This window comes from Apodemus sylvaticus, chromosome 20, assembly GCF_947179515.1.
Source record: "Apodemus sylvaticus chromosome 20, mApoSyl1.1, whole genome shotgun sequence".
In the NCBI taxonomy this organism is placed as follows: domain Eukaryota; kingdom Metazoa; phylum Chordata; class Mammalia; order Rodentia; family Muridae; genus Apodemus; species Apodemus sylvaticus.
The window spans coordinates 53365561-53393022 of NC_067491.1; the positions used below are offsets into that span (position 1 = coordinate 53365561).

A 27462-nucleotide genomic window follows, 5' to 3' on the forward strand; every position below is an offset into this window, starting at 1 on the left:
TAGGATTGGTAAATGTGATAAAAATGTAGCAGTTCGTACTGTTTGTGCTTAGCACGCAAGAAAAACCGGATTCCCTTCTAGCTCCCGATAGCACTGGGAAGGGGGAGGCCAGAGGATTGGAGAGGTTCAAGGTCATCCTTGAAGTACGAGGTTAGCCTGATCTACATTAAAACTGTCTTCAAAAACAACAACAACAACAAAATCAACGGAGGGGGGAGGGTAGGGAAGAAGCGGAAAGAAGTTACTTGGCAGTGTCAAGTTGTTTACTTAAACTCGCCTTTGTTCTGCGGCAGGCTCTGGCAGCGAGTCTACCGCCCGAGCTTGGGATGGGGGAGGAGCCGAGATGAGGCGGGGTCCTTTCTGGGGGTGGAGCCAGAACGCAGCAGGGGCGGAGCCAGAAGCGGCGGCGCCGCGGGGCCTGGACCGCCCAGGACGTCCCGTATTTTGAAGGCCCCACCTCCTGGGGCGGGACATGAACGCTGATTGGTAGATGATACTCAGAGGCAGTCTCCATTGGTTCGCTGTGCTGTCGGCTCGGCGGGCGGTGCCCGGACGCAGGTGCCCGCCGGAGCCGGAGCAAGCCGCTGCTGACGGGCCGGGCCGGGCCGGGACCCGGGCCAGGGAGAACCGAGGGGCCTGCGCGGCCGCCCGGCCCGGCCGCGGAACAGGTAGGCACGGAACAGCGAGCGGGACTGCCCCGAGTATGTAGGCAGGTCTCCCAGGTCCCGGGTTCGAGGCTCCGGCTGAGTACTCGGGCGGGACGGATAGGGCTGCACCCTTGGCCTTAGGACCCAGGCACCTCAGTTATCATTTCGAGGTTGGTGAGAGTTCTCCAGGCCTCGCCACGCAGTAGAAACCTCTGTGAGCCTCGGTTTCCCCATCTATGAAAAGTGGGTCATCTCGGAGCCAGGCTGATTTAGGAGATGGCTGATGAGAAAAGCGCCTGGCATACAGTAGGTGGTCAATGAGTGACTAATGTCACTCTGAAACCCTCGTCATAACGGTTCTCTGGATAATTATTAACGTTATAAAGAGTTGGGCGCTTCACAAAAAAAGCTACTCAGAGTGCACTGTACTGAAAATGTTGTTTTTCAAACAGGGACTGCCAAGAGGGTCAGCTGGTCCAGGTGCTTGTCTGACTTCAGTCTTGAGGTCTCACATGGTGAAAGAAAAACTGGCCACAGAAAGTTGTCTTTTGAACTCCGTAGGCACACCCTTGCATGAGTCACATGACATGCACAAGTACACGCAAAATATGCACAGACATGCACAAACACACACAAATTAAATACAATCGGAAACGCTTTTAAAACCTCTGTAGTCAGAATGTGTGTGATTGCTGGGAAACATACTAGGTAGAAAGAAGTATGGAAAGTAATTCCTTTCATCTAAACGAGCAGATTGAAGTTCAGGTAAATTAAAGCTTCGGGGATTAGAACTTAGTTTCTGGACTCGGGGTGCAGCTCAGTACTTGCTTAGCATGCACTAGGCCCTGGTTTTATCCCAGTACTGCCAAACATCAACAACAACATACACAGACACACACTGACACACACACACACACACACACACACACACACACCCTAAACTAAGAAAGAGACGGATGAGGTCCAGAAAAGCAAATTACCTTGACCCAGGGCATCAGTGGCAGAGGCAGGATGAAGTGCCCAGGTCCAGAGCATGGTGGTACAGGCCTGTCAGGTCAGCTACTTTGGCGGGTGAGGTAGGGTGAGACTTCAAGGCCTGCCTTGGTTACTTCGTGTAACTTTGATTTTGTTTAGTTGTTTTATTTTATTTTTGAGAAGGTCTTCCTCCGTAGCCTTGGCTGTCCTGGAACTCCTTATGGAGAACAGACTGGTTTAGAGATTGGATTGCCTCTGCCTTCCAAGTGCTGGGACTAAACCTGTGTGCCACCATGCCATTTTTTTTTAACGTATGTGTGCCTCTGTGAATTTATGTTTATTATGTGAGAGCCCTCAGAGGCCGGAAGAGGGTGATGGATCCCTTGGAACTGGAGTAACAGGCAGCATGAGCCATCTCCTGGGTACTAGGAACCAAACGTGGGTCCTCTTCAAGGGTGGTATATATATAGTCTTAATATAGTCTTAACTACTGACCGATTTCTCTAGCGCACAGTTGTGTTTTTAACATTTATCCATTTGTTTTGCTTTGTTTCCATGTGAGTTTGTGAGCCCTCACCCACAATAGCCTATGTAGAGGTCAGAAGTCAGCTTTGGGAGTCAGTTCTCTCCTCCCACTGGTTGGTTCTGGGGATTAACTCAGCTCATCAGACTTCGTGGTGGCATTTTGACCCAAGGAACCATCTCACCACCTTTAGAACAAAAGAGGGTTTCTCTGTGTAGCCTTGGCTGCCCTGGAACTCACTCTGTACACCAGGCTGGCCAGAAATCCTCCTGCCTCTGCCTCCCAAGTGCTGGGATTAAAGGCGTGCGCCACCACTGCCCAGAGGATTTCTGAGTAAATGGATGGATGGATGGATGGATGGATAGATAGATAGTAAAAAGAAAGAAATCTCTGGAAGCTGGCCTGTTGGCACGTGTCTGTAATCAGTCCAAGCTCTCAGAGGCGGAGGAGGCTAGATGGCTGCTGCAGGCTTGGGTTCTACCGGAATCAGGTAGCCACAAAGTCTGTGTGACTCTAGGTGAAAAAAAAAAGAAGTGAGTGACAGAGTTCTTACTTAACATATTTGAGGGCCAGGGGTTACTTACGAAGCTGTTTCCTGAGAACCTACAGGCAGTTCATTGTTGCTGAGGGAGGGAGAGACAGTTTCTTCTGTGATGAAGCCACTGGTAAGGCGCCCACACCACTTACCTTACTCCTACTCCTTATTGGCTCCTTTCTTCCAAAAAAAAACAAAAAAACAAAAAAAACCCCTAAATACATTAATCTAAAAAGAGACTGAGTGTGATGATGCATTCCTGCAATCTCAGCACACAAAGGGCTGAGGCAGGAGAATCACTAAGATCTCAAGATGGGTATGGGTTATGTAATGAAGCACTGTCTCAAAGGAAAGCAAACAGAAACAAACCAGGAGCTGGAGCTGGTTAAGAATCCTCGCTGCTCTTGCAGAGATCCTGGGATCGGTTCCCAGAACTTACACGGTGGCTCGCGGCCATCTGTAACTCCAGTTCAAGGGTATGCAGTTCCCCTCTTCTGGCCCCTTCAGCACCCACTGGACGTACCTGCACGCAGGCAGAACACTCACACATGTAAAACAAAACTAATACCAACAAGAAAACAACACCAGAACCCCTAATGCCTCTCGAGGATCAGACAACTCGGTTTAATTCCTGGCACTGCCCGTGCTAGCTGTGTGATCTTTCTGAACTCTGGCCTCTTCTTCAATCAGCGAGACTAATGACTGGATTTATGTCATAATTTTGTTGTGAAGACCCGATGAAATCCATCCCACTAGCCCGACGACTGTTTCTCATCATAGAAACTGGCAGGGCAGCTTCTGAGACGCGTGTCTCTTGGTTGGTTACAGAGTTGGAAGTAAGAAATGAACTCAGCAGTGCTACGTGCAGTACTCCGTGCCAGATCTAGGGCTAGGTGCTGGGACAGCAGGAAAAATGTCCACCAGGGTCCCTCTTGTCCAGAATTCACTGAAGAGCATGAAGATGCGCATGACAGGTCTGTTAACAAGTAAAACATTTCAGAGAGGACCCCAGGCCATGAGTGAATTGTGTGGATACCTGTGTCATTTTAGCTGGAGTGGTCTGAGAGAGGTACTCCAGGAATGTTACCTTTGAAGGAGACACTTTACAGCAATTCCTTGAAGATTGAACTTAGATAGCTTGGCAATCTAATATTTTGTGTGCCTTGTTTATTTTGGAGACAGTGTCTCATGTAGCCCAAGCTGTCCTCAAATTCAATATATAGCTGAGGATGACCTTGACCTTCTGATCCTGTTGCCTGAGTGCTGGGATGTCCCCAGTGCTTGGATGACGAGTGTGTACCCCCATACCTTGAGTGGTGTTGGCAAGTGTGTACCCCCATACACAGGTTTATAATGTCGTGGGGAGCAACTCAGTGCTCTGTGCGTGCTAGATAAGCATTCTACAAACTAAGCTACCACACAGTCTTAGTATGTGGTGTTTAGTACATTTTTGCTGCTATTATTGGTTTTTTGAAACTGTGTGTGTGTGTGTGTTCTCTCTTTCCACCGTGTGATTCTGGGACTAGAACTCCGGTCATCAATGCCTTAGCCTGCTGAGCCATCTGACTTGCCTAGGTTTGTTTTGGTTTTCGAGGCAAGGTCTCTTGCAGCCCCACCTGGCCTTCAGCTCTGTAGTCCAAGTAAGCCTGAACTGTTGATCCTCCTGCCTTAGCATCTAGAGTGCAGGCATCACAGGCTCAGGCTACCTTGCCCAGCACTGCTGTGACTGTGTTACAGTATAGGACTGATGTGAGCAGATTTACTAATATTGATGGATTCCCCCCTCCCAATAGTTGATAAAGTAAGGAATTGTGATGATTCTTGTAATGCACACTTGTTTGTATAAATATTAAGGTCTGTCATCTTCTAGTATTTGGAAGACAGAGGTGAGAGGATCAGGGATCAGGGGTTCCAGCCTGAGCTGTATAGTGAGACCCTATCACCAAGACAAGACAAATGAGCAAGAGAGAGGGAGAGAGGGAGGGAGGAAAGGGGGAGAGAAAGATAGAGATAGAGAGAGAGAGAGCTAGCTAGTGAGTACTGGGGATGTTGTTCAGTTGGTAGAAAGTTCACCCAGCATGCACAAAGCCCTGCGTTCTATCCCAGGAACTACATTCACCAACATGGAATTCCCAAAATGTCAGTGTTTAGAAGGTGAAGGTACAGAGATCAAGGGTTCAAGGTTGGGACCTTAGAGATGGCTCAGGGTTCCGAGCACCGGATGCTCTTCCCGAGGACTTGGATTTAATTCCCAGTGTCCATACGGTGGTCATAACCACCTGTGACTCCAGTTCCAGGGGACCCAGCGCCGCCTTCTTGCTTCACAGGCACCCGATATGCATGTAGTGCATAGATACACACGCCAGCAAACTGCCCATACACATAAAATAAAATACAAATAATTAATTTAAAACAATAATTTAAAAACAGTTTAAAAAAAAAAGACAGTTAAAGGTCATCTTTGGTTATATGGTGAGTTTGAGGCCAGCCCAGAAATCTTGTCTTTAAAAAGAAAAGGAAAGAAAAGAAAAAAAGGGGGGGAATGGGGGGAAAGGAGGGTAAAGGAAAGATCCTAAAACCAATTATCAGGGTCAACCTCTTTTTTCTGCTGCATTCTCTTGGAGGGCCGGCTTCCCCACTGACCTCCCAGTTGGACATCGTGGTTAGAGGGACATCACTGTCCACGACAAAGCAGGTCTGGCGGTGCCCTGGCTGCTGTTATCTCTAGCCTTCAGCCTTCCTCCCGGCTGTGTCTGACTTTGGTCGATCCTTGCTTATCTGACCCCTGGCTCAGCTCCGCTGTGGCTGCCTAGGAGTGGTGCTGGGTTTTTAGCTGAACTCTTCAGGGAAGAGCTGATTTGTCACCAGACTGTCTGAGTGCAAAAAGTCGGGTAATAATTTGTTCTCTATGTCTTTCGGTCTCTGATTTTCACAGGCAGTGCTGGTAAGAGTTCACTTGGGGCCAGGCTGGCCCTATCAGTTGGAACTTACTGTTAGGGTTACTGTGAGCTCTGGATTTAACTCTTAGAGATAAGAGCCCTGGGTCAAGTTGAAACTAATGATCTTTAGCTCTGGATTGATGCCTAAAGAGCCTTCTCTTACTTCCATGGATTTTTTTCAGAAGACTCAGGCCTGATGGCACATTCCTATGACATCAGCTATTTGAAGATCTGAGGCAAGAGAATCTTAAGTTCAAGGTCTGCCTAGGCAAGTTTCAGACCACGTCGGCTTGAGTGTCTTGGTGATACTCTGTCTAAGATTAAAACATTATGGGCCGGTGGGATAGTTCGTAGGCTGCCAAGCCTGAGGACCTGAGTTTGAGCCTCCAAAACTTACTTTATAGGAGAGAATTGACATTCATGTACTCTATACTGCATCCACACTCCCTCCATAAGCGAGTGTAATCTAATGTTAATACAAATTTTTAAAAATCAAAAAGAAAAAGTTTTAAAGTGTGTGTGTGGTGGCAAAGGAGTTAGGCGTACAGCTCAGTGATAGGATGCTTGCCCGGTAAGGCCTCTTCCTGCTACTAAGAAGGAGAAAACGCTCACAGAAGTAATTTACACCAACTGAGAAGCTAGAATCCTAGCCATGCTGCTTTGGAGAAGAGGGCCAGTCTTCATAGCCGTCCCTTTTGCTGAGTAGGCCCTGAGGCAGAGGGCAGAATCCCACCAAAGTTACCCAGAGCAGACTGCAGAATGGCTACCTAAGGTGTTCATTATCTCCTGTAGCCTCTTCTTGGGAACTGAGGACAGAGCAACTAACTGGTCTTCTGGGGACACAAAAGTGTCATTTCCTTGATGAACTGAGGTCTCCCAGAGTGCATAGTTAGACAGAGTCCATGAGTCACAAGGGGCCTGAGTGACTCACCATCCAGGTGCAAAACAGTAAATTTCTAGTTCCCTTCGTGTGTGTGTGTGTGTGTGTGTGTGTGTGTGTGTGTGTGTGTGGGAATTGAACCCAGAGTGTCATATTCTCACTGCTAGGGCAGCACTTTATATGTCTCAGGCCCTCACTGGATTGATTCTAGGTAGGCATGCTACCTCTGAGTCATGCTCGCAGCTCTCTAGATGGATTCTGCTTTCACTAAAGATAGCATAACATGTTTTGAGCTCAGTCTCAAGGATCGATCTGGTCTTAGCTCACACAGGGTGATTCTGGCTATGTAAAAGCTGAGCAAAGGGCATGGCACACAATCAATGTTCCTTTCTGTGAAAATGTAATTTGGAGACTGGTTCATAGGAATTTGAAGTGGGGCCATGCTTGTCTTTTTCTAGAAGAATGAGAGAAAATCCAACACAAGCCCCAACTGTCTTCTAAGCCTGGCCTAAGTTGTATACATCTGCTTGTAGAGTTCTCACCTACATTTTACAAATGCAAAGATTCAAAGAGGCAAGTCTTGTTCATAATCTTAGAGCCCTGTTTTAGTGTCATTTCTGTTGCACTGATAAAATACCAGGACAAAAGCAACTTAGAGGATGTCTTAGTTAGGGTGTTACTGCTGTGAACAGGTACCATGATCAAGGCAAGTCATATAAAGAACAACGTTTAATTGTGGCTGGCAGCCGGGCAGTGGTGGCGCACGCCTTTAATCCCAGCACTTGGGAGGCAGAGGCAGGCGGATTTCTGAGTTCGAGGCCAGCCTGGTCTACAGAGTGAGTTCCAGGACAGCCAGGGCTACACAGAGAAACCCTGTCTCAAAAAAAAAAAAAAAAAAAAAAAAAATTGTGGCTGGCTTGCAGGTTCAGAGGTTCAGTCCATTATCATTAAGGAGGCAGCAGGGCAGCTTCTAAGCTTCGAGGTGCAGGAGGAGCTGAGAGTTCTACATCTTCATCTGAAAGCTACTAGCAGAATACTGACTTACAGCAGCTAGGATGAGGGTCTTAAGCCCACACCCACAATGACATATCTGCTTCAACAAGGCCACACCTAATAGTGCCACTCCCTGGACTGAGCATATACAAACCATCATCAGAGGAGAAGGGAGGATTTATTTTAGCTCACAGTTCCAGGCTGTCACTTCAGGGAAGTCACAGTGGCAGGAGCTGCAGGGCTTTCATCCTATCACATTTATAATCAGATAATCAGGAACAGAGAACAATGCATGCGTGTAGGCTAGTGCCCAGCTCACTCTGTCCTTTTCCTTCAGTCCAGCGTGTAGTTCGCCTACATTCAGGGTGGGTCTTCCCACCTCAGGTAACCAAAGAAGAAACTCCCTAGGTAAGGAGAGACTCCAGATGTTTCAGCAGGTGACAGCACTTGTCATTAACCTTGATCTGAGATCAACCCCTAGGACCCATATGATGCAAAAAGAGAACTGAGTGTTCTGCACGCCATCTTCAGACTCTCACATGCATGCTCTGGAACATACATGTCCACATACATAAACATATCACACACAAAACAAACAACTTAAAAAGAAAAATATGGTGAGCCGAGGCACTGGTGTGAGGGAAGGAAGCCGATGGAGCTTCTGATCGCCCTGCTGTACACAGGGCTGGAAAGACCACAATAGGCAAAGAGCTTGCATCCAGGTCAGGCCTAGGAGATCGAGCTCGAGAAGTCTGATCGCTGGGTATGGAGTCTGGCAAGATGCAAGAGCATGCGGAAAGATGCACAGATGATGGCACAAACCTGAAGGATGTGGGGATTACAGAATTTGAGCCAAGAGTTATAAATCAGATGCTAGAGTTTGCCTTCCCATATGTGACCACAGTTCTAGATGATGCTGAAATCTGCTCGAGCCATGCTAAGAAAGCTACTGTGGATGCAGATGATGTGCGATTGGCAACCCAGTGCGAGATTTTTTATTAGATATTGCAAGACAAATCAAACCCCTTTGCTGTTGATCAGGCCATATTTAGGTTCCAGCTTGCCATTGCTTAACTGCTCCAAACCATAGACTTAAGTCTTTACAAGAGAAGGAACCTACTCCTGCAGGAAGAATAACAGTTCCAGGGTTAAGTGTTGGTTCAGTTTCTAGATCAAGTACTCCTGCACGAGGCACACCAACTCCACAAACCATGTCTGTTTCAACTGAAGTAGGCACTCCGATGACCCCCCCAGGGCAGAGGTGTATGGTACAGATGCCTGCTTCTCAGTCCCCTGCTGCAAAAGCTTCCATTCCTGCAACATCAGAAGTTCAGAATGTTCTTATTAATCTATCGTTAATTGGGTCCAAAACATTCTTATTACTACTAATATGTGGTCACAAAAATACAGCCAAGTCAGCAAATGCACTGAAAAGAAAACCGTGAAGATGATGACGATGACTATGATAATTTGTAATCTATCCTTGACGCAAGTAACCTGTATTCTTGGTCTCAGATCCATTGTACTGAAATTTAAAAAGCATGTTAGATGTTTTTTGAGACAGGGTTTCTCTGTATAGCCCTGGCTGTCCTGGAACTCACTCTGTAGACCAGGGTGGCCTCTAACTCAGAAATTTGCCTGTCTCTGCCTCCCAAGCACTGGGATTAAAGGTGTACGTCACCACTGCCCGGCTCATGTTAGATGTTTTAAAGCCTTACTTTAGAAAGTGGTATTTAATAAGTATACTTACTACGCTTTTTTATTAAAATTTTCAGTTTTACTAGAACTAGTAATGGTTTTTCATCAGCCTTTATGCATAAAAAATAAAATTGTCGTTTACCAATTTGAAAAATAGATAAATAAAAAGAAAAATGTTTCCCAAGGGCATGCGGTTACATCCCAACATCGTCTAGGCAGCTCCTCACTGAGAGCCCCTTCCCAGGTGAATCTTGAGTGTGTCAGTTTGACAAGTAAATAATTGTCACAATCTCTGACAAGACAGGGTTCAGGAGCCAGACATGATCTATAATCAGCATTCAGAAAGCTTAGATAATTAAGTTCCAGGCTAGCCTGCACTACAGAATGAGCTCAGAGGCTGTGGTGATGGCTTGGAGGTTAAGAGCACTGGTTGCTTTTCCTTAGGACCTGGGTTCAATTCCCAGCAACCTCGTGGTGGCTAGCAACCATGTGTACTCCAGTTCCAGGAGGTCTCTGCAAGCAACAGGCAATAGTTCACAGAGAGATGTGCAGGCACAATACCCATACTCAGAAACATAAAGTAAAACAGAGTGAAGTTAAAAGAAGGACTCAGGCTGGGGATATCACGCTGTGGATAGATGCTAGCTGCAGAAATGTTTGGAGTTTTGTTTACATCCCCAGAACCCATGTAAAGTCAGGTACAATAAGCCATACATGTAATCCTAGTCCTCTTACTGTGAAATGGGAGGAGGGGACAGGAGAATCTCTGGAAGCTGGGGGTGAGCTGGCCTGGTGTACACAGCACAAAAAAAGAGACTGTCTCAAGCAAGGTGGAAGACAAGGATATTCTCCTGCCTCTATTCATGTACCTTTGCACATGTTCCCTGCACTCACACAGACATACTTGCAAGCACATGAACATACATGTATACATACCTAAAAAAAAGGAAACAAAACTGCTGTTGTGGCTCACTAATTTTACCTTTGATCTCTCTGTCCCCCTCCCCCCAGGCTCCTGGGACCATGGGCCTCAGGCCCTGAGGACAGGAGGCTCCCCGTGGCCATGACGACAGGTGACTGTTGCCACCTCCCTGGGTCCCTGTGTGACTGTTCTAGCAGCCCTGCCTTTTCCAAGGTTGTAGAGGCCACAGGGCTTGGGCCACCTCAATATGTAGCACAAGTGACTTCAAGGGATGGCCGGCTGCTCTCAACTGTCATCCGGGCTTTGGATACACCGAGGTGAGTAGTGACCATTAGTAGCTGGGCTTTTGTCCCCATTTCTCTCTGGGTTGAATGATATTCTGCTAGTCTGGGGTCAGGAGTCTAGTCACTGAGAGAGGCAAAGGGGTTAATATGCCAGAGGAAAAAAGCCAGATACTGATGTTGGAGGGACGACTCATTGGTACAAGGACCTGCTGCTCCCTTAGAGACAAGAGTTCAGTTCCCAGCACCAACAATGGACAGTTCATAACTGTCTGTAACTCCATTTCTAGGAGATCCAACACCCTCTTCTGGCCTCCCTGGGTACTCCCTCCTCACACACACACACACACACACACACACACACACACACACGCATGTGCATGCCAAGTATCTGGGGTGTTTGTTTATCAATGGAGTTAGGGAGACGGCCCAGTCCATAAAATACTTGCTGTGCAAGCTTGAAGACCCGAGGTCCATCCCTAGAATCTATGTAAGAAACTGAGCATCGTAGCCTGTGCTTGTAATCCTGGTACTAGGGAGGCAGAGACAAGAAGATCTCTGGAGCTCTCTGGTGAGCCAAGCTGCCTCAATTAGTGAGTCCTAGGCCAATTAGAGATTTTCTTTTTCTTTTTCTTTTTTTCGAGACAGGGTTTCTCTTTGTAGCCCTGGCTGTCCTGGAACTCACTATGTAGACCAGTCTGGCCTCAAACTCAGAAATCCACCTGCCTCTGCCTCCCAAGTGCTGGGATTAAAGGTGTGCACCACCATTGCCTGGCAAGATTTTTTTTGAAAAACATGGTGGACATCCCCGAGGAATATCACCGGATGTTGACCTTTACATACACACACCTACCCCAGCAAGGCCACATTACCTAATAGTGTCACTCCACAGAGATGAAAGTGCAGTTCCACCAAAGTCTAGCTGTGGGGACCAATGAGTTTATGGGGCTTACTTATGGACAACGCATGGGTATGTGGTTACTTACAGGAGCATGCGTACCCAGTGTCTGCTGAGTCAGACTCTGTGACCAAGGCACCTCTTATACGGACAGCATTGAACTGGGGCTGGCTTACAGGTTCAGAGGTTCAGTCCAGTATCATCAAGGCGGGCATGGCAGTATCCAGGCAGGCACGGGGCTGGAGGAGTTGAGAGTTTCACGCTTGTTCTGAAGGCTGCTAGAAGTAGACTGGCCTCCAGCCAGCTAGGACGAGGGTCTTAAAATCTACCTCTACATTGACACACCAACTCCCAAAAGGCACATCCTAATAGCGCCACTCCCTTGGCCAACCCAGAATAGCTGAATCACCACAGTCTCATCCAGCATTCATGGAAACTTTCCTATAACATCATACACAGAGTTCCCTTTTATGAAGTTCCCATGTACTGTATGTAGTCTAGCACCTTCTAGACCATAAAAGATCATGTGTAACTGAGAAATAATAGGAGTATATTTAGCAGGAAGAGATGTAGGAGTTAGTGTCTGGGATCGCAGGGGAGGCCTCCTCCTCCTCCTTGGAGGGAAGGCCTATAGTCACAGGCTGGCTCTTGAAGGTTACTGGCAAATAATTCCACCTACTCTGATGAGAGTGATGACCATGCCCAGGGGGTAGGGCTGCACACCGCCAGTGACCTGGAACAAATTGAAACACCTTTCTGGTTGGATTATTCCGAGAACATAGTTTAACAGTCCTCAGAATGTGGGAATTTGATGCACCTGTCCATAATGAAGGTTTGTTCTGAGGAGCCCACTGCAAGTTGGAAGGATCATAACCTGAAATTGCTGGGGTGGCGAGGTGTCTCAATATATAAAAAACTGGTTCCGTGTGCCTGGCAACCTGAGTTCAGCCCTAGGAACCCACATGAAGGTGGAAAGAGAGACCTAACACAAGTTGGGCAGGAGACATGGGCAGGTCCTGAGGGCTTGTTGGCTAGTGTGTGAGCCGAGCTGACACTGCAGACTGCAGTTCAGTGAGAGACCTGAGGAAGACACCTGATGTGCTGCTCCAGCCTTCACACGTGCTCACAGGAACATGTACCTGTAATTCAGTGTGTTACACACACACACATACACACACACACACACACACACACACACACACGCACAGGTTATAACCTTTCCAGGCCTTCATGTCTTCCCCTTTCCTTGCCTTCTCTTTTCTCCTTCCCCTCCCACTCCCTTTTCTCTCTCTCTCCCTCCCTCCGTTCCTTCCTTCCTTCTTCCTTCTTCCTTCCTTTTTTTAATTTTCTCAGGACATTATCCCATGTGGCCTGTTCTGACCCCAGGCTTGCTATGTAGCTTGTAGCCTCACACTCCTGAGCCTCCGCCTTCTACTACTGGGATTACAGATGTGTGCTACCTTGTCCAGCTTTCTTGGACTTTTCGACATCTATAAAATGGGAGCAAGTGAGTACTTTCCTCCAAGCTTATTGTGAGAATGAGGCCAATGAAACCCAGCATTGCACTTGGAATACAGCCTGCAGCCACAGTTCTGGAACCAAGGGGAGAGGAACGTTCGAGATTGGCTTGTGCAGCACAGTGAACCCCAAGCTCAGCCTGGGCTATGCAGGGAGTTCCAGGGAGACAGAGGAGATGGTATCAGACATAAGTCAGAAGGCAGAGGCAGGTGGATTTCTGTGAGTTCATGGTTAACTCGCGTGTGCGTGTGCGTGTGTGTGTGTGTGTGTGTGTGCATGTGTGTGTGTGTGTGTGTTGGAAAGAAATCAAGAAAGACACCTAATGTCAGCCTCTGATCTCCGCAAACATACAAGCACACATGTACACACAGCTGCATGTCTTTATAACAAGTTCCTGGCCAGCCAGGTGTACATAGTGAGTCTCTGTCTTTAAATATAAAAACAAAGTATTAGTCATGGTGGCAGATGTCTGGCATACCAGTACAGGAGAGGTAGTCACCAGAGGGCCAGGAATTCAGTATTGTCTTTAGCTATGGTAGCAAGTGAGAGGCCAACCTGGGTTATGTGAGACCTTGTCTAAAAACAAACAAACAAACAAACAAAAAAACAAAAACGGTTGAAGTCAGATGTGGTGGCATATGTCATTAATCCTAGTTCTTGAAAGTCAGAGGCTGGCATATCTCTATGAGTTTGAGGCTAGCCTGATCTACATAGAGAACAACTGGGCTACATAATCAATCAATATACAATCAAGGCTACATAATGAAACAATGTTTTTTTTTTTGATTCTTCTCTTTCAAGATGGTTTCTCTGTGTAGCCCTGGAAACCATGTCTTAAAATAAATAAAACACGCTGGAAAGATGATTCAGTTGATTTGAACTTGAGTTCAAATTCCCAGAAACCGTGTACTCAAGCCTGCAAACCTTTAACCACTCCGCAGAGAGGTAGGGATGGGGACAGGTGAAACTCCTCAGAAGCTGAGAGGAGAGAGCCTGGTCCATACAGTACTGAACACTGGCCCTGCCTCAAACAAGGTACTTGTGCTCTGTGTGACCTCCACCCGTATGTCATGACACACACACACACACACACACACACACACACACACACACACACATACTCATCGTATAAGAAAGTAATTAAATGAAACAACAAAAACAAAATGGCACCAGAAATACTGCATCCATGGGGAGTGCTAAATAAACTGTCAACCTTTGCCCTCTCTGCCTTTGTTGAATTAGTGTCCCTGAGTTCCCAGGCCTTCCCAGACGTGGCTCCTAAGGTTCTCACGGCTTCCTTTCCCTGAGTTGATTTCCGGAATAGGGAGTCCTTTCCTCTCCTTGTCCCTGTCCCTGTCCCTGTTCCTCTCTCTCTCTGTATGTGTGTGGTGTACAACTGCAAGTTTATGTGAGAGTTTGAGTGTGTGCCAATACACACACATATGCAGCTGTGTGTACATGTGTGCTTGTATGTTTGCGGAGATCAGAGGCTGACATTAGGTGTCTTTCTTGGTTTCTTTCCAACACACACACACACACACACACACACACGCGCACACACACATGCACGCACGCACACGCACACACACGTTGAGTCTGGGTCTCTCACTTGAATTCAGAGCTTGATGACTATGCTAGTTTAGATCGCACGCGGCCCCACCCGGCTGGTTTCTTGTGGCTGCTGGGCGCTCCACTCCAGCTCTTAGGCTTGCAGGAAAGCTCGTCACCAGCTGGGCGTGAGTGGCTCCTCAGTCCTGCCAGTGGCCCTTTGCACTGCAGAAGGCAGCATCTTAGAGACGGGCTAAAAGGGAAGATGTAAGCTCAGGCTGAGCTCCAGCCTTGAACTCCTGATCCCCCTTTTCTAAGTCCAAAGTGCTGGCTTCCAGACATGTGGGTCTGGTGGTAGAGATGGAACCCAGGGCTTTTTGACTACTAAGCCAGCATGCTGCCAACTGAGCCCAAGCCCCAAGCCCTCTGTGAGCTCTTTAAAAGTAGTCAGGCTTCAGCCACAGAGCCGGAAAGCTGGAGCAAAGAGTGGGGGGATGGAAAACACCCTTAGCGAGAATAGAGAGAGTGCCTCCCCCTCTCTGTCTCTCTGTCTCTCTCTGTCTCCTCTCTCTCTGTCTCTCTCTGTGTCTCTCTCTCTGTCTCTCTCTCTGTCTCTCTGTCTCTCTGTGTGTGTGTGTCTCTCTGTCTCTCTGTCTCTCTCTGTGTGTGTGTTTGAAAAGTTATGCCTGACAACTATGCTTTCTGGGCAGAAATGTTTAGAAAACATGACTCATGACTAAATAGTCCTTGGGTCCACTGAAGCCACACCTCCTGCCTTCCTGAGCTGCTGCAGGAAGAATGCAGCTTCCCCAGAGACTGGGCTGTGACTACAGACTCCGCACAGCAGCTGTGTGTGCATGGGTTCCGTGCCAGCTGGCCCATCCCACCCTTTGTCTTCCTCAGCCACGCACAGAAAAACAAATGAGTGATTTTCTCACATGCACAGGTTTCTCAGACAGCTGTGACGATTATGTACAGATAGAGCCAGGAGTTGTAATAATGTCTTTAAAAAAAAAGTCTTGTGTTTGTAATGTATATATGTGTGTGATGTGTGTTAGTGTAGTGTATATGTTGTAATCCTGTGTGTGATATGTGTGAGTGTATGGGTGTATGTATGATCATGTGTGTGTCGTCATCCTTGAGGACTATATTAGTTATTTGTCTTGTTGCTTTGACAAAACACATGACAAAAGCAACTTAAGAGAGGAAAGGTTTAAGAAAGGAAAGGTTTGCTGGGCAGTGGTGGCACACGCCTTTAATCCCAGCACTTGGGAGGCAGAGGTAGGCAGATTTCTGAGTTCAAGGCCAGCCAGGGCTACACAGAGAAACCCTGTCTCGGAAAAACCAAAAAAAAAAAAAAAAAAAAAAAAAAGGAAAGGTTTATTCTTAATCACAATTCCAAGCTACTGTCCTTTGTGACTGGAAAGTCACAGTGGCGAAGCCTGAGATGGTTGAGAAGTCACATTGCGCCCGTAGTTAGGAAGCTTAGGAATCAGAGAGATGAATGCTTGCGTTCAATTTGCTTTTTCCTTTAAAAAATTATCAGTATGTTTGTGTATATTACACATGCCTCTGTGTATGCCATGGCATATGTGTGGAGGTCAGAAGACTCTCCCACCGTGTGGGTTCCTGGGATTGAACTCAGGTCATCAGACCTCTCAGCGAGCACCTTTATCTACTGAGCCATCTTGTGTCTCTGCTTCTTGCTGTTTATTCAGTCCAGGACCCCAGCCCATGGAATGGCGCATCCATGTTTGCGATGCACCTTCCTGCTTCCATTAACTTAGAGAGTCTGTTACAGACATGCCCATAGATTGTCTCCAATGTGATTCTACCTCCTGTCAAGTTGACAGTATAAAACATCAGCAGGACCAAGAATGGACCACAGAAGGACCACCAAGAGTTGATAGTTACTTAGGAATATCATGATCGTATCTAACAAAGGAAGTAAGCATCAGGCAGGCGGGTGGATGGGCAGGATGCTCACTCTACGCTACAGAGAGCCCGAGGCAGCTCTGGGGAGGGAACAGATGGGCCTACCAATGGAAGTTTGAAAAGTTACATGAAGAAGAGGACATCTGGAGCTGGGCTGGTGAAGGACTAGGAGGGGTTTACGAAACAGTAATGTGGACATGACAGTGAGCTTGTAACCCAGCAAGTACTGATGTCAGTATAGACAAGAGACCTTACCATTCGTCATCTCAAGCCTCATCTCTGTGTCCCTCCAGTGACTGTCCCTTTTGCCGGATCTGCCATGAGGGAGCAAATGGAGAGAACTTGCTGTCCCCATGTGGCTGCACAGGCACACTGGGAGCTGTGCACAAGAGTTGCCTGGAGAAATGGCTGTCTTCCTCCAACACCAGCTACTGTGAGCTGTGCCACACTGAGTTTGCAGTGGAAAAGCAGCCCCGACCTCTCACAGAGGTATATTGCTTGGGGGAGACTGGACATCCTGAAGGGGGAAGGGAAATTTGAGGACAGATGTAGCAGCTACCCAGGGCAGCTGGGAAAGCTGGTTATGTCCCTGGGAATGCTGGGAGAGATCTGCTGAAATGCCAGAACCCTAGTGGCCAGAGACTGCAGGTCTGCAAGCCCCTCCCTGCCATGCCCCACCCCCATCTCCTCTGGTATTGTTTTGCTTTGTTTTTGAAACAGACTCTCAAGCATCCTAGGTGTCCTCAGAGTAGCTTTTAGCTGAAGATGACTTTTCCAACTCCTGATCATGCAGCCTCTACTTTGCAAGTGCTGGGATTACAGGCATCTCTGATTTATGCAATACTAGCAGTGGAACCTGGGGCTTCATGCATGCTAGGCTAGCCCTCTACCAACTGAGTCATATCCCAATCCTAGCCAGTTCCCCAGCTTTAAGGTTAGCCTTTGATTTGCTGCTTCCTCCTGTCTCTGGTCCTGGTATGAGCACAAGCACGTCCCACCGTGCTGGGCTGGTTCTGTCTGTTTGTTTATTTTGTAAAGTAAGTTGTCGTTCTTCTCACAGAGGCCTGGACCTCAGGGTCAGGTTATGGAGATCTCCATACTATGGCCTTTGACTGTCAGGATCACAAGGCTTACACCCTAGGGCTATTATTGATAATTCCTTTTATATTTTTGAGACATGGTCTCATGTAGCCTACAGCTTGCTTTATAATAGACTGACTTTAAAGTCCTAATCCTGGGATTAATAAGTATACCACCATGCCTAGGTTTTTGTTTATATCTATCTATTTATCCATCTATCCGTCTGCCTGTCTGTCTGTCTATCTAATTCATCTACCATCTATCTATCTATCTATCTATCTATCTATCTATCTATCTATCTATCCATCCATCCATCTGCCTGTCTGTCTAATCCATCTACCATCGATCTATCTATCCATCCATCTATCCATCTACCTGTCTGTCTATCTAATCCATATATCATCTATTCATCCATCTATCTATCTATCTATCTTTCTATCTTTCTATCTTTCTTTCTATCTAAGACAAGGTTGCATTATGTAGACCTTGCTAGCTTGGAACTTGCTATGCAGACCAAACTGGCTTTTAACTATCTGTGAGCCTTGTGTTCAGTTGTGGGGGTAATAGATTTATTTATTTTATGTATGTGAGTACATTGTCCATCCTTTCAGACACACCAGAAGAGGGCATCAGATCCCATTACAGATGGTTGTGAGCCACCATGTGGTTGCTGGGAATTGAACTCAGGACCTCTGGAAGAGCAGTCAGTGCTCTTAACTGCTGAGCCATCTCTCCAGCCCCTGGGAATAGTTTTTGAGGCAGGTTTTCTCTAAGTAGCTCTAGAACTGGACTAGAGATCTCTATGAAGACCAGGCTGGGCACAAAGAGATTTGCCTGCCTCTGCTTCCTGAGGGCTGAAATTAAAAGATATGTTCTACGATACCATCTTATTGTTTCTTCTTAAAATACTTAAAAAAATTAAATTATGTGTATATATGTGTGTTTCTCTGTGTGTGTGTGTGTCTGTGTGTGTGTGTCTGTCTGTCTGTCTCTCTGACGCGTCTGTCTCTCTGTGACGCACATGTGCCATGGCATATGACTGTATGTTATAGGACAGCATGCAGAAGTTAGTTATCTCATGTGGAACCTGGGATTGAACTCAACTTGCCAGGCTTGGTGCTTGGCAAGTGACTTTACCTGCTGAGTCATCTCACTATCCATCCATCCACCCACCCTACCACCTCTCTCTCTCTCTCTCTCTCTCTCTCTCTCTCTCTCTCTCTCTCTCTCTCTCTCTTCCCCCCCCCCCACACCTATTATAGGTCTAGTTGACCCAAAGCTTGGAATCCTCCTGTCCCAGTCTTTTCTGGTTGCTGGGGTTACCAATAGGTGCTACCAAGATCAGATCACAAGTGTTTCTTTGAGCACCTCTGGTGTGCCCAGTGTTTTGTCAAGTTCTGGTTCCAAGCCGGGCAGTGGTGGCACACACCTTTAATCCCAGCACTTGGGAGGCAGAGGCAGGCGGATTTCTGAGTTCCAGGACAGCCAGGGCTACACAGAGAAACCCTGTCTAGAAAAACCCAAAAAAGAAAAAAAAAAAAGAAAGAAAGAAAGAAAAAAAAGAAAAAAAGAGTTCTGGTTCCAGTCACCAAGACAGTTAATAATGTCCACATGATCTTTAGACTGGCTAGTTAGTAGGAATAATTATGAGAGTGTCTTAGTTTCTGTTCTATTAGTTGTGATAAAATACCCTGACAAAAACAAGTTAAACAGGAAAGGCTTTGTTATGACTCAGAGTTCCAGGTCACACTCCATCTCTTAAGTGAAGTCTTAGTGGTAAGGACTATCTTCTCAAACAAGATGGCTGCTGGCATTGTATCGTAGTCCAGAAGTGGAGAAAGAGCAACCCCAGTGCTCATAGCTCTCCTTTTGTTGTCCAGGCTAGCCTACGAGATGGTACCACCCATCAATTCACAGTTAGAGGCTTCTTACCTCAGTCAGTATAATTAAGAACACCCCTCACAGGCAGGTCCTCAGGCCACCCTGATCTGGGCAGTGCTTCCTTGAGACCTGATCCCCTGTGATTCCAGATTCTGTCAATTGACTATTAACATTAAACACCGCAGGGCTGGAGAGAAGGCTCAGTGGTGGAGAGTATTGGCTCCTCTTCCAGAGGACCCAGGTTCAAGTCCAGGCATCCACATGGCAGCTCACATCTGTTTGTCACTCCTGAACCCTCCCACAGACATACATAGAGGCAAAACACTAATGCATATAAAATTAATTAATTAAAAAAACGCACTAAACATCATGGAGGGAAATGGAAGTGGGATTTATGCAGGACAACACTTGGAGGTCAAGAGAAGTCTTAGGAGCTGGGAGAGGAGCACTTGCCATAGAAGCACAAGGGTCTGAGTTCAAATCCCCAGAACCCACATGAAGCCAGGTGCAGCTTTTATTTCTATACTCTCTAATGCAAGAAGGGACATATAGACGTAATCCGTGGAAACACACGGCTAGCCAGCCTGGTTTACACAGAGGAAGAAGACCTCTCAGAGTGGACGGTGAGGGTTGAACCCGAGTTTGTCCACTGAACTCCACTGGTATGTTGTGGTACATGCTTTCGTGTACTCACACACCAACATATACATGCACAAAGATTGCGATTGTATAAGTAAGGGGGAGACTTTGGCTGAGGGTGAATCCCCAAGTTGAGATCTGAGGTAACAGTCAGGAATTTAGAGAGCCCAGGGAAAAGATAGTATTGGCAGAGAGCACAGTAAGTGCAAAGGTCCTGAGGTCAGGAGGAGCTTGTACGAAGCCCTGAGATCAATCTATAGAATCCAGAAAGAATCCTAGCACTCTGATAGGTAGAGGCAACGGGATTAGAAGTTAAACGTCATCATCCTGGCTACATAGTCTGAAGCCAGTTTGTGCTGCAGGATACCTGTTGTGTAACACTATTCTTGGGGATATTCAAACAAATATCTGAGATGTTTTGAACAAAAAAATGAGATGGCTCAGTGGTTAAAGCACTTGGCATGTAAGCATGAACAGTGCTGGGCTAAACTCTGTAGAACAGTGTTCAATCCTGAGACATCAGAAAAATGGAGCAAGCACTCAGCAGACTCCTTTACTAGTAGAAATATGGAGATCTAGGCTTATAGTCTCCCCCGCAACCCTGTCCATTGTGCAACACCCCTCCACATAACCCCTCTCTATCATCCGCTCCTCTACAGTGGCTAAAGGACCCAGGGCCTCGCACTGAGAAGCGGACACTGTGCTGTGACATGGTGTGCTTCGTGTTCATCACACCACTGGCCGCCATCTCAGGCTGGCTGTGCCTGCGAGGGGCCCAGGACCATCTCCGTCTGCATAGCCGGCTGGAGGCTGTAGGGCTCATCGCCCTCACCATTGCCCTCTTTACCATCTATGTGCTCTGGACACTGGTGAGTGGGCAAAGCCGTGTGAGTGGGCACAGCTGGACACTGGTGAGTGGTCACAGCCGTGTGAGTGGTCACAGCTAGACACTGGTGAGTGGTCACAGCTGGACACTGGTGAGTGGGCACAGCTGGACACTGGTGAGTGGTCACAGCTGGACACTGGTGAGTGGTCACAGCCATGTGAGTGGTCACAGCTGGACACTGGTGAGTGGGCACAGCTGTGTGAGTGGTCACAGCTGGACACTGGTGAGTGGTCACAGCTGGACACTGGTGAGTGGGCACAGCCGTGTGAGTGGTCACAGCTGGACACTGGTGAGTGGGCACAGCTGTGTGAGTGGGCACAGCTGGACACTGGTGAGTGGGCACAGTCGTGTGAGTGGTCACAGCTGGACACTGGTGAGTGGGCATAGCTGGACACTGGTGAGTGGGCACAGCTGTGTGAGTGGGCACAGCTGGACACTGGTGAGTGGGCACAGCCATGTGAGTGGGCTCAGGTGGGATCCCCAGGCCGTGTGCAAGTGTTGCTTCTGTTGGAAGTGGTCCCCTCGGCTTCCTGGTATTCCAGGCTGGCATTGTAACACAGGTCCAGGGATGCCCCAGCCAGCAGTGGGCCTTTTGCTCGAAGTGCACAAGAGCATCCAGTCACTGTGGGTCAGGGGGAGGAAGGAAGACAGATCAGCAAAAGGCTGGTGCTAGGAAGAGATCGGGAGCGAAGTTGACCGGACATATATTAGGAAACTGAGGGTAGGCCAGGCATTCAGCAGTTAAGTAGCTGGCCCTGAGTTTGACTCCCTGGACCTATGTGGAGAGAGCTGACTCCAGGCTGCCATCCGTCCTAACGTAAGGGTGCTGTGGATATGCTGCCGTGGAAAGAACTAATTAAATGTAGCAGAAAGACAGATTAAAAGCCTTCTGAAAAATTACGAGCCCTCACCTCTCTCTGCTGAATTGTTGGCTTCTGGAGAAGGGGGGACTTTGTCTTCAGTTGTGTATCCACAGCTGGGCCCACAGGTTCTGGTGTATACCAGAGTCCATGGCCACCCAGAGTAAAACAGAAGACATGGATATGGGGAAGGGCTTTGTGGGGAGGAAGGGTGGGGCGAACCTAGGGTGTTGTTGAGAGAGAGTGGGAGGGAGAGTGATCAGCGTGTATGTATGCATATATGAGATCGTGAAAGAAGACATTGAGTTATATAAAAAGTTAAGAAAGGCACACAGAAAGGAAGAAAGAAATCTGGCTAGCTCAGTTGGTGGAGTACTCACCCAGTTTTGCTTAGTACTGTCTTAAGTACTGCCAGTGTTTGTACAACAAGGATAGGATGTGGTTTTCACAATGCATTCCTATCATAAAGGGACACATTTTAAAATATATAAATCGCATGAAAACATATGTATTGCTTTATACATGCTTGTTTTATCCTTTGCTAATGTCCTTTCAGAAGAAAATGGGTAGCTCTGGAGAGCACCAATTCATTGTGTGGCTGTACTGTATTTATTTAATCAATTCCTTTTGACATACTCCGAGACTTTTGGTAATGTGTCGGATTCCCCCCCTCCTGTTACAAGTAGTATTTTGGGCCGCTACCAATGAAGTTCTTTCTTCCCTCTTTCCCTCCCTTTCTCTCTTCCTTCTTTCTCTTTTATTTCTGTGGTTCTGGGGATTGAACCTAGAGACTTGAGTATTCTAAGTAAGTGCTTTACCATGGAGTTAGTCCCTCGCACTTAGAGAGTATTTTTATATGTTCATAAGTACATGGGTGCACATGTGCACATATATACATATATGTGGAGGACAGAGAGAGCCAATATTGGGTGTCTTCCTCAATCACTGTCCATCTTACTTGTATATTTTGTTATTTTATTAATTTATTTTGTGTGTGTATGTATATGTGTGTGTATAGAAATATATAGATATAGAGATAGATAGATAGATAGATAGGAGCCATGACATCTGTGTGGAGATGAGCACCTAGCTTTAAGAAGTCTGTTCTTTCCTTCTGCCATAAGAGTTCTGGGAATTAGCTGGGCGGTGGTGGCCCACGCCTGTAATCCCAGCACGTGGGAGGCAGAGGCAGGTGGATTTCTGAGTTTGAGGCCAGCCTGGTCTACAGAGTGAATTCCAGGACAGCCAGGGCTACACAGAGAAACCCTGTCTCGAAAAACCAAAAAAAAAAAAAAAAAAAAAAAAAAAAAAAAAAAAAAGAAGAAGAAGAAGAAGAAAAAGAGTTCTGGGAATTGACCTTGGTCTTGAACTGGCTCAGCTGCCCTTATCCTCTGAGCCATCTCTCCAGCCCATCCACTTGAAATTTTTTTAAAATTTTTTTTGAGATGTGACCTGGAACTTACATAGACCAGGGTGGCCTGGAACTCAGAGATCTGCATGTCTGAGTTTCTGGAGTACACTTATTTATTCTCTGTCCATGCGCACTGGTTAGATGACAACTTTCAGAAGTTGATGGTCCCCTCATGCTCTGTAGTTCATGGTTGTCAGGCTTAGTAGCCTTTACTTACTGAACATTTGGCCAACATTCTAATTTTTATTTGAGACATAGTTTCTCGCTGTACCTGGAACCTACTGTTTTGTCTAAAAGGCCATCAGGGATCTCTAGAAATCTGTCTGTCTCTGACCCAAGGCATTGGTGTTGCATTTACATTGCACGATGCACAGCTCTCTTTTTTAATGCAAGCTTTGGGGATCTAAACTCAGGTCTGCACACGCGCATGGCAGATACTTTATCGGCAGCCATTTCCCTAGCCCCTTGCCCGCTTCCCTTTGTGAGACAGGGTCTCGTGTAGCCTTCCACACTCGCTGTGTAGCCAGGATGATCAAGTCCCTGTTCCTCGTATCTGTACTCTAACTGCTGAGATACTACCACATCTGGTTTCTGTACCAGTGTACATTTTTTTATTACTCCTCTGTTCACACCTGTTTGTCCCTCTGTCTTCTAACACCCCTGGTGACCACCCATATTTTATTGTTTCCATAGTTTTTCCTCCTCTGAATGTCATGTACTCAGAGTCATACAACATGACAGCATATAGTCTATTTAAATTGGCCTCTTTCACTTAGTTATTTGAATTTAAGTTTTCTCCATGCCTTATTATGGCTTGATGGGCCACGTTTGTCGTTGTTCCGTACTGAATCTTGAGTCCATGGCTCTCATATACTAAGCAAGCGTGCCAGCCGCCGTTGAGCTCACCCCAGCCCCGTTCCTTTATTGTTATTTTAAGACAGTATCACCAAGTTATTCAGACAGGCCTGAACTCATTCCATAGTCCTGGCAGACCTTAGATTTGTGATTGTCCCATCTTAGTTTTCTGAGTAACTGGATTTACCCATGCTGGACAAGCACTGTACAGCTCTCACTTCCTTTAGTGTGTGTGTGTTGTGTGTGTATGACTGTGTATATGTGTGTCTATATGTGTGAGTGATGAGTCTTAGGGTTTTACTGCTCTAAACAGACACCATGACCAAGGACAAGTGTTAAAAATGACTTTTAACTAGGGCTGGCTTACAAATTCTGAGGTTCAGTCCGTTATCCTCAAGGCAGGAACGTGGCAGCGTCCAGGCAGGCACGGTGCAGGAAGGGTTGAGAGCTCTACATCTTCATCTGAAGGCTGCTGGCAGAGTACTGGCTTCCAGGCAGCTCAGACAGGGATCTTATAGCCCACACCTATACTGACACACCTACTCCAACAGGTCCACACCTTCTGATAGTGCTACTCCCTGGGCTGAGCATATACAAATGGTCACAGATGTTTGTGTGTGTATATATATGTGTGTATGTGTATAGGAGGGTATATGTGTATGTCCACATGTGAGGGCTACCAGCCATCTAGTCCTAGCAATTCTCTTGTCTCTACCTCCCTCTCCTCCCCAGTTTTGGGGTTACAGATGGTACAGGGTCTTGCTCAGCTTTTTACATGGATGCTGGGGATTTGAACTTATGTCCTCAAGTAAGTTCTCTTACCCATTGAGCCATCTTCCCAGTCCTGTAAATACACCATCATTTTTATCCTCTTACCTATGAAGAGACACCTTGGTTGCTTCAAGGTTGGGCAATTGTGTGATTGGTTGGGGTTAAATAATCCCAAGAGACTGGTAAGACTCCATTCTCATCGACTGTTAGAAGAGCCATGTTCCCTGCCGGGGTCAAGGTGGTGGATCCCCCACGTTTACAGGACTCGGAGCTTGTCAGAGTATCCTCAGAGGACCAAATGGGTGAGTGTATGCACCGTGTACAAGAATGCCCAGAGGCGGCCCTGCTTCTAGGTGTGGCCCATGGCAAGTGCCAGGGCTCCCTTTCCTCCCCAGGGTAGAGGCCTGTCTCTACCCTCCCACCCACTGCAGGACTGCTCCCGCAGGTCTCTTTCCGATACCATTGCCAGCTGTACTCGGAATGGAGGAAGACCAATCAGAAGGTCCGCTTGAAGATTCGGGAAGCAGATGGCTCCGAGGATCCCCACCACTCCTTGCTGGCTACTGGACTCTTAAAAAAGGTGGCAGAGGAGACTCCCGTCTGAAGGCCTGGCTGGCAGGGCTCTGAGGTAGTGGACAGACGAGAGTCAGATGGCAATGCAGCTGGCATTTGGAAAAATGGAAGCTGCCTGATTTTTCATGCACAGCTATGATGCTTCTCAGGCCAATAGCCACAGCAAGCAGAGCCCGCTCTGTGATCCTGTGTGAACATATTTTCAAGGGTTTTGTTTTGCACATTATTGTATATGCCAAGCACAGATGGACAGATTGAGCTGTGATGGAGTAGGCACCCCTATCTCATTCTGAGATCCTTTTGCACAGCAGGCGGCTTCAGCTGCTGGTGTCAAGGGCGTCCACTGGACTAGAGGGTTCCAGCAAGCTTCTTGCATTACTCTGCACCTAGCCGGCTTGCTTTGCTGGCACTCTTGACTTATAAACTTATAAAGTTGCACTGCATTTCAAAAACCACCCGAATGAATAAAAGGAGCCATGCTGGCTAATATGGACTCATCAGTTATGTTTCTAAACTGCTCCAAGTGATTCTATGGGGGCAAGAAGTATAAAATGCTTGGCTTGTTATGTGGGCTCTGTTATGAAGCTGTTTTCTTATTTTTATGATAAAGGAACTTAATTGGAGATACAGAGATGGCTCAGTGGTTAAGAACACTGGCTGCTCTTGACAACTGGGGTTTAATTCCTAGTACTCTTGTGCCACTTGTAACCGTCTCTAACTCCAGTGTCAGGGGATCCAGTGCCTTCTTTAGGTTCTCATAGACACTGCTCACATATGGTGCACATTCATAAATGCAGGCAAAATACCCATGCACATAAAATAATTTTTTAAGAAAAGGTAATGTAAGAGTTTAAAAGCACGTAGTTTTATCTCACAGCTCCAGGTACAGTCCTCTATGGTGGGGAAATCGAGGCATAGTTAAGTTGGGTATTTCTGTATCAGTCAGTGCAAGCAAGATGATTCCCAGTCAGGCTGACAGTTAGAGCTAACCACCATGGAAGCCTGGAGAAAAAGTAAACTCAGAGGTTTGTTGTTTTTTTTCTTTTTTTGGTTTTTCGAGACAGGGTTTCTCTGTGTAGCTCCGGCTGTCCTGGAACTCACTCTGTAGACCAGGCTGGTCTCGAACTCAAACTCAGAAATCCGCCTGCCTCTGCCTCCCAGAGTGCTGGGATTATAGGCGTGCGCCACCACCGCCAGGCTGTGAATGATCTTTTAAAAAATATTTTGTAAAGATTTCATTCTTATGTAAAAGTGTTTTGTTCCCCCCCCCTCCACCCGCACGCATATAAGTGAGTGCACCATGTGTGTGCAGTGCTCAAGGATGCCAGAAGAGGGCAGAGATTCCCTGGAACTAGATGGAGTTACAAATGGTTGCTAACTGACTAGTGGGTGCTAGAAACAAAACCTCTGTCTTCTATAAGAACAGCAAGTGCTCTTAGCCACTAAATCATGTCTCTGGCCATAATAAACCATTTTTTCTAAGTTATTTTAGCTGGTGATGTAGTTCAGTGATTGAGTACTTGAGTAACAAAGACAAAGTTCTGGGTTAGATTCCCAGGATCATTAAATAAATAAGGTTTTTAGTATAATTTTAGTACACACATACACAGAAACACACACACACACACACAGTCTCTAAGTAGCTCTAGCAGGCTGGAACTCAGATCCTCTTGCTTCTGTCTTCTGAGTGCTGCAATTATTAAAGTTATGCAATACCTTGCCTGCCCCCTAAAATATATATGCATATACATGCACACACACACATATATATATAGTGTGTGTGTGCATGCTATATATGTGTATATACTATATGTATATGTTATTTATATATATTTTTAAAATGCTACTGGGGATGAATTTGAGCTTCATTTACTCTAGGGAAATGCTCTACCATGGAGTGATTGATACACTCAGCAACAAATGACTTTAAGAATAAGCCAGCTGGGGTGAGTGTGTGCTGAACAAATGGCTCAGTGGTTAGGAGCACTGGGTTTGAGTCTCAGAGTCCATGTAATGGTTTACGACCATCTGCATCTCTCGTTTCACGGGATCCAACATGCTCTACCTGTCTCCACCAGCGCCAGGTATACACATGATACACAGACACACAGGCGGTCCAAACACCTAAAACGCCAAAAACTATAAAATAAACCACAGAAGGCCTCTTGTGGTGGTACATATCTTTAATGCAACACACAGATTTAGAGGTAGGCA

At 46.8% G+C, this 27462-nt stretch overlaps 1 protein-coding gene and 1 pseudogene across 2 annotated transcripts; both read left to right on the forward strand.

Annotated features, from left to right (window-relative positions):
• The first annotated feature begins 533 nt into the window (after positions 1–533).
• Positions 534–25735, forward strand: Marchf2 (membrane associated ring-CH-type finger 2). Of its 2 annotated transcripts, none has more exons than XM_052165482.1 (5): positions 534–668; positions 10202–10429; positions 16586–16781; positions 20552–20761; positions 25121–25735. In XM_052165482.1, the coding sequence occupies exons 2-5, from the start codon at positions 10254–10256 to the stop codon at positions 25277–25279; spliced, it is 741 nt and encodes a 246-aa protein (XP_052021442.1). In that variant the 5' UTR covers positions 534–668; positions 10202–10253; the 3' UTR covers positions 25280–25735. The 2 variants fall into 2 exon arrangements, with proteins under 2 accessions (XP_052021442.1, XP_052021441.1); XM_052165481.1 differs by lacking the exon at positions 534–668 and adding an exon at positions 3633–3654.
• Positions 7463–9288, forward strand: LOC127670895 (transcription initiation factor TFIID subunit 9-like; annotated as a pseudogene).
• Positions 25736–27462: the final 1727 nt, after the last annotated feature.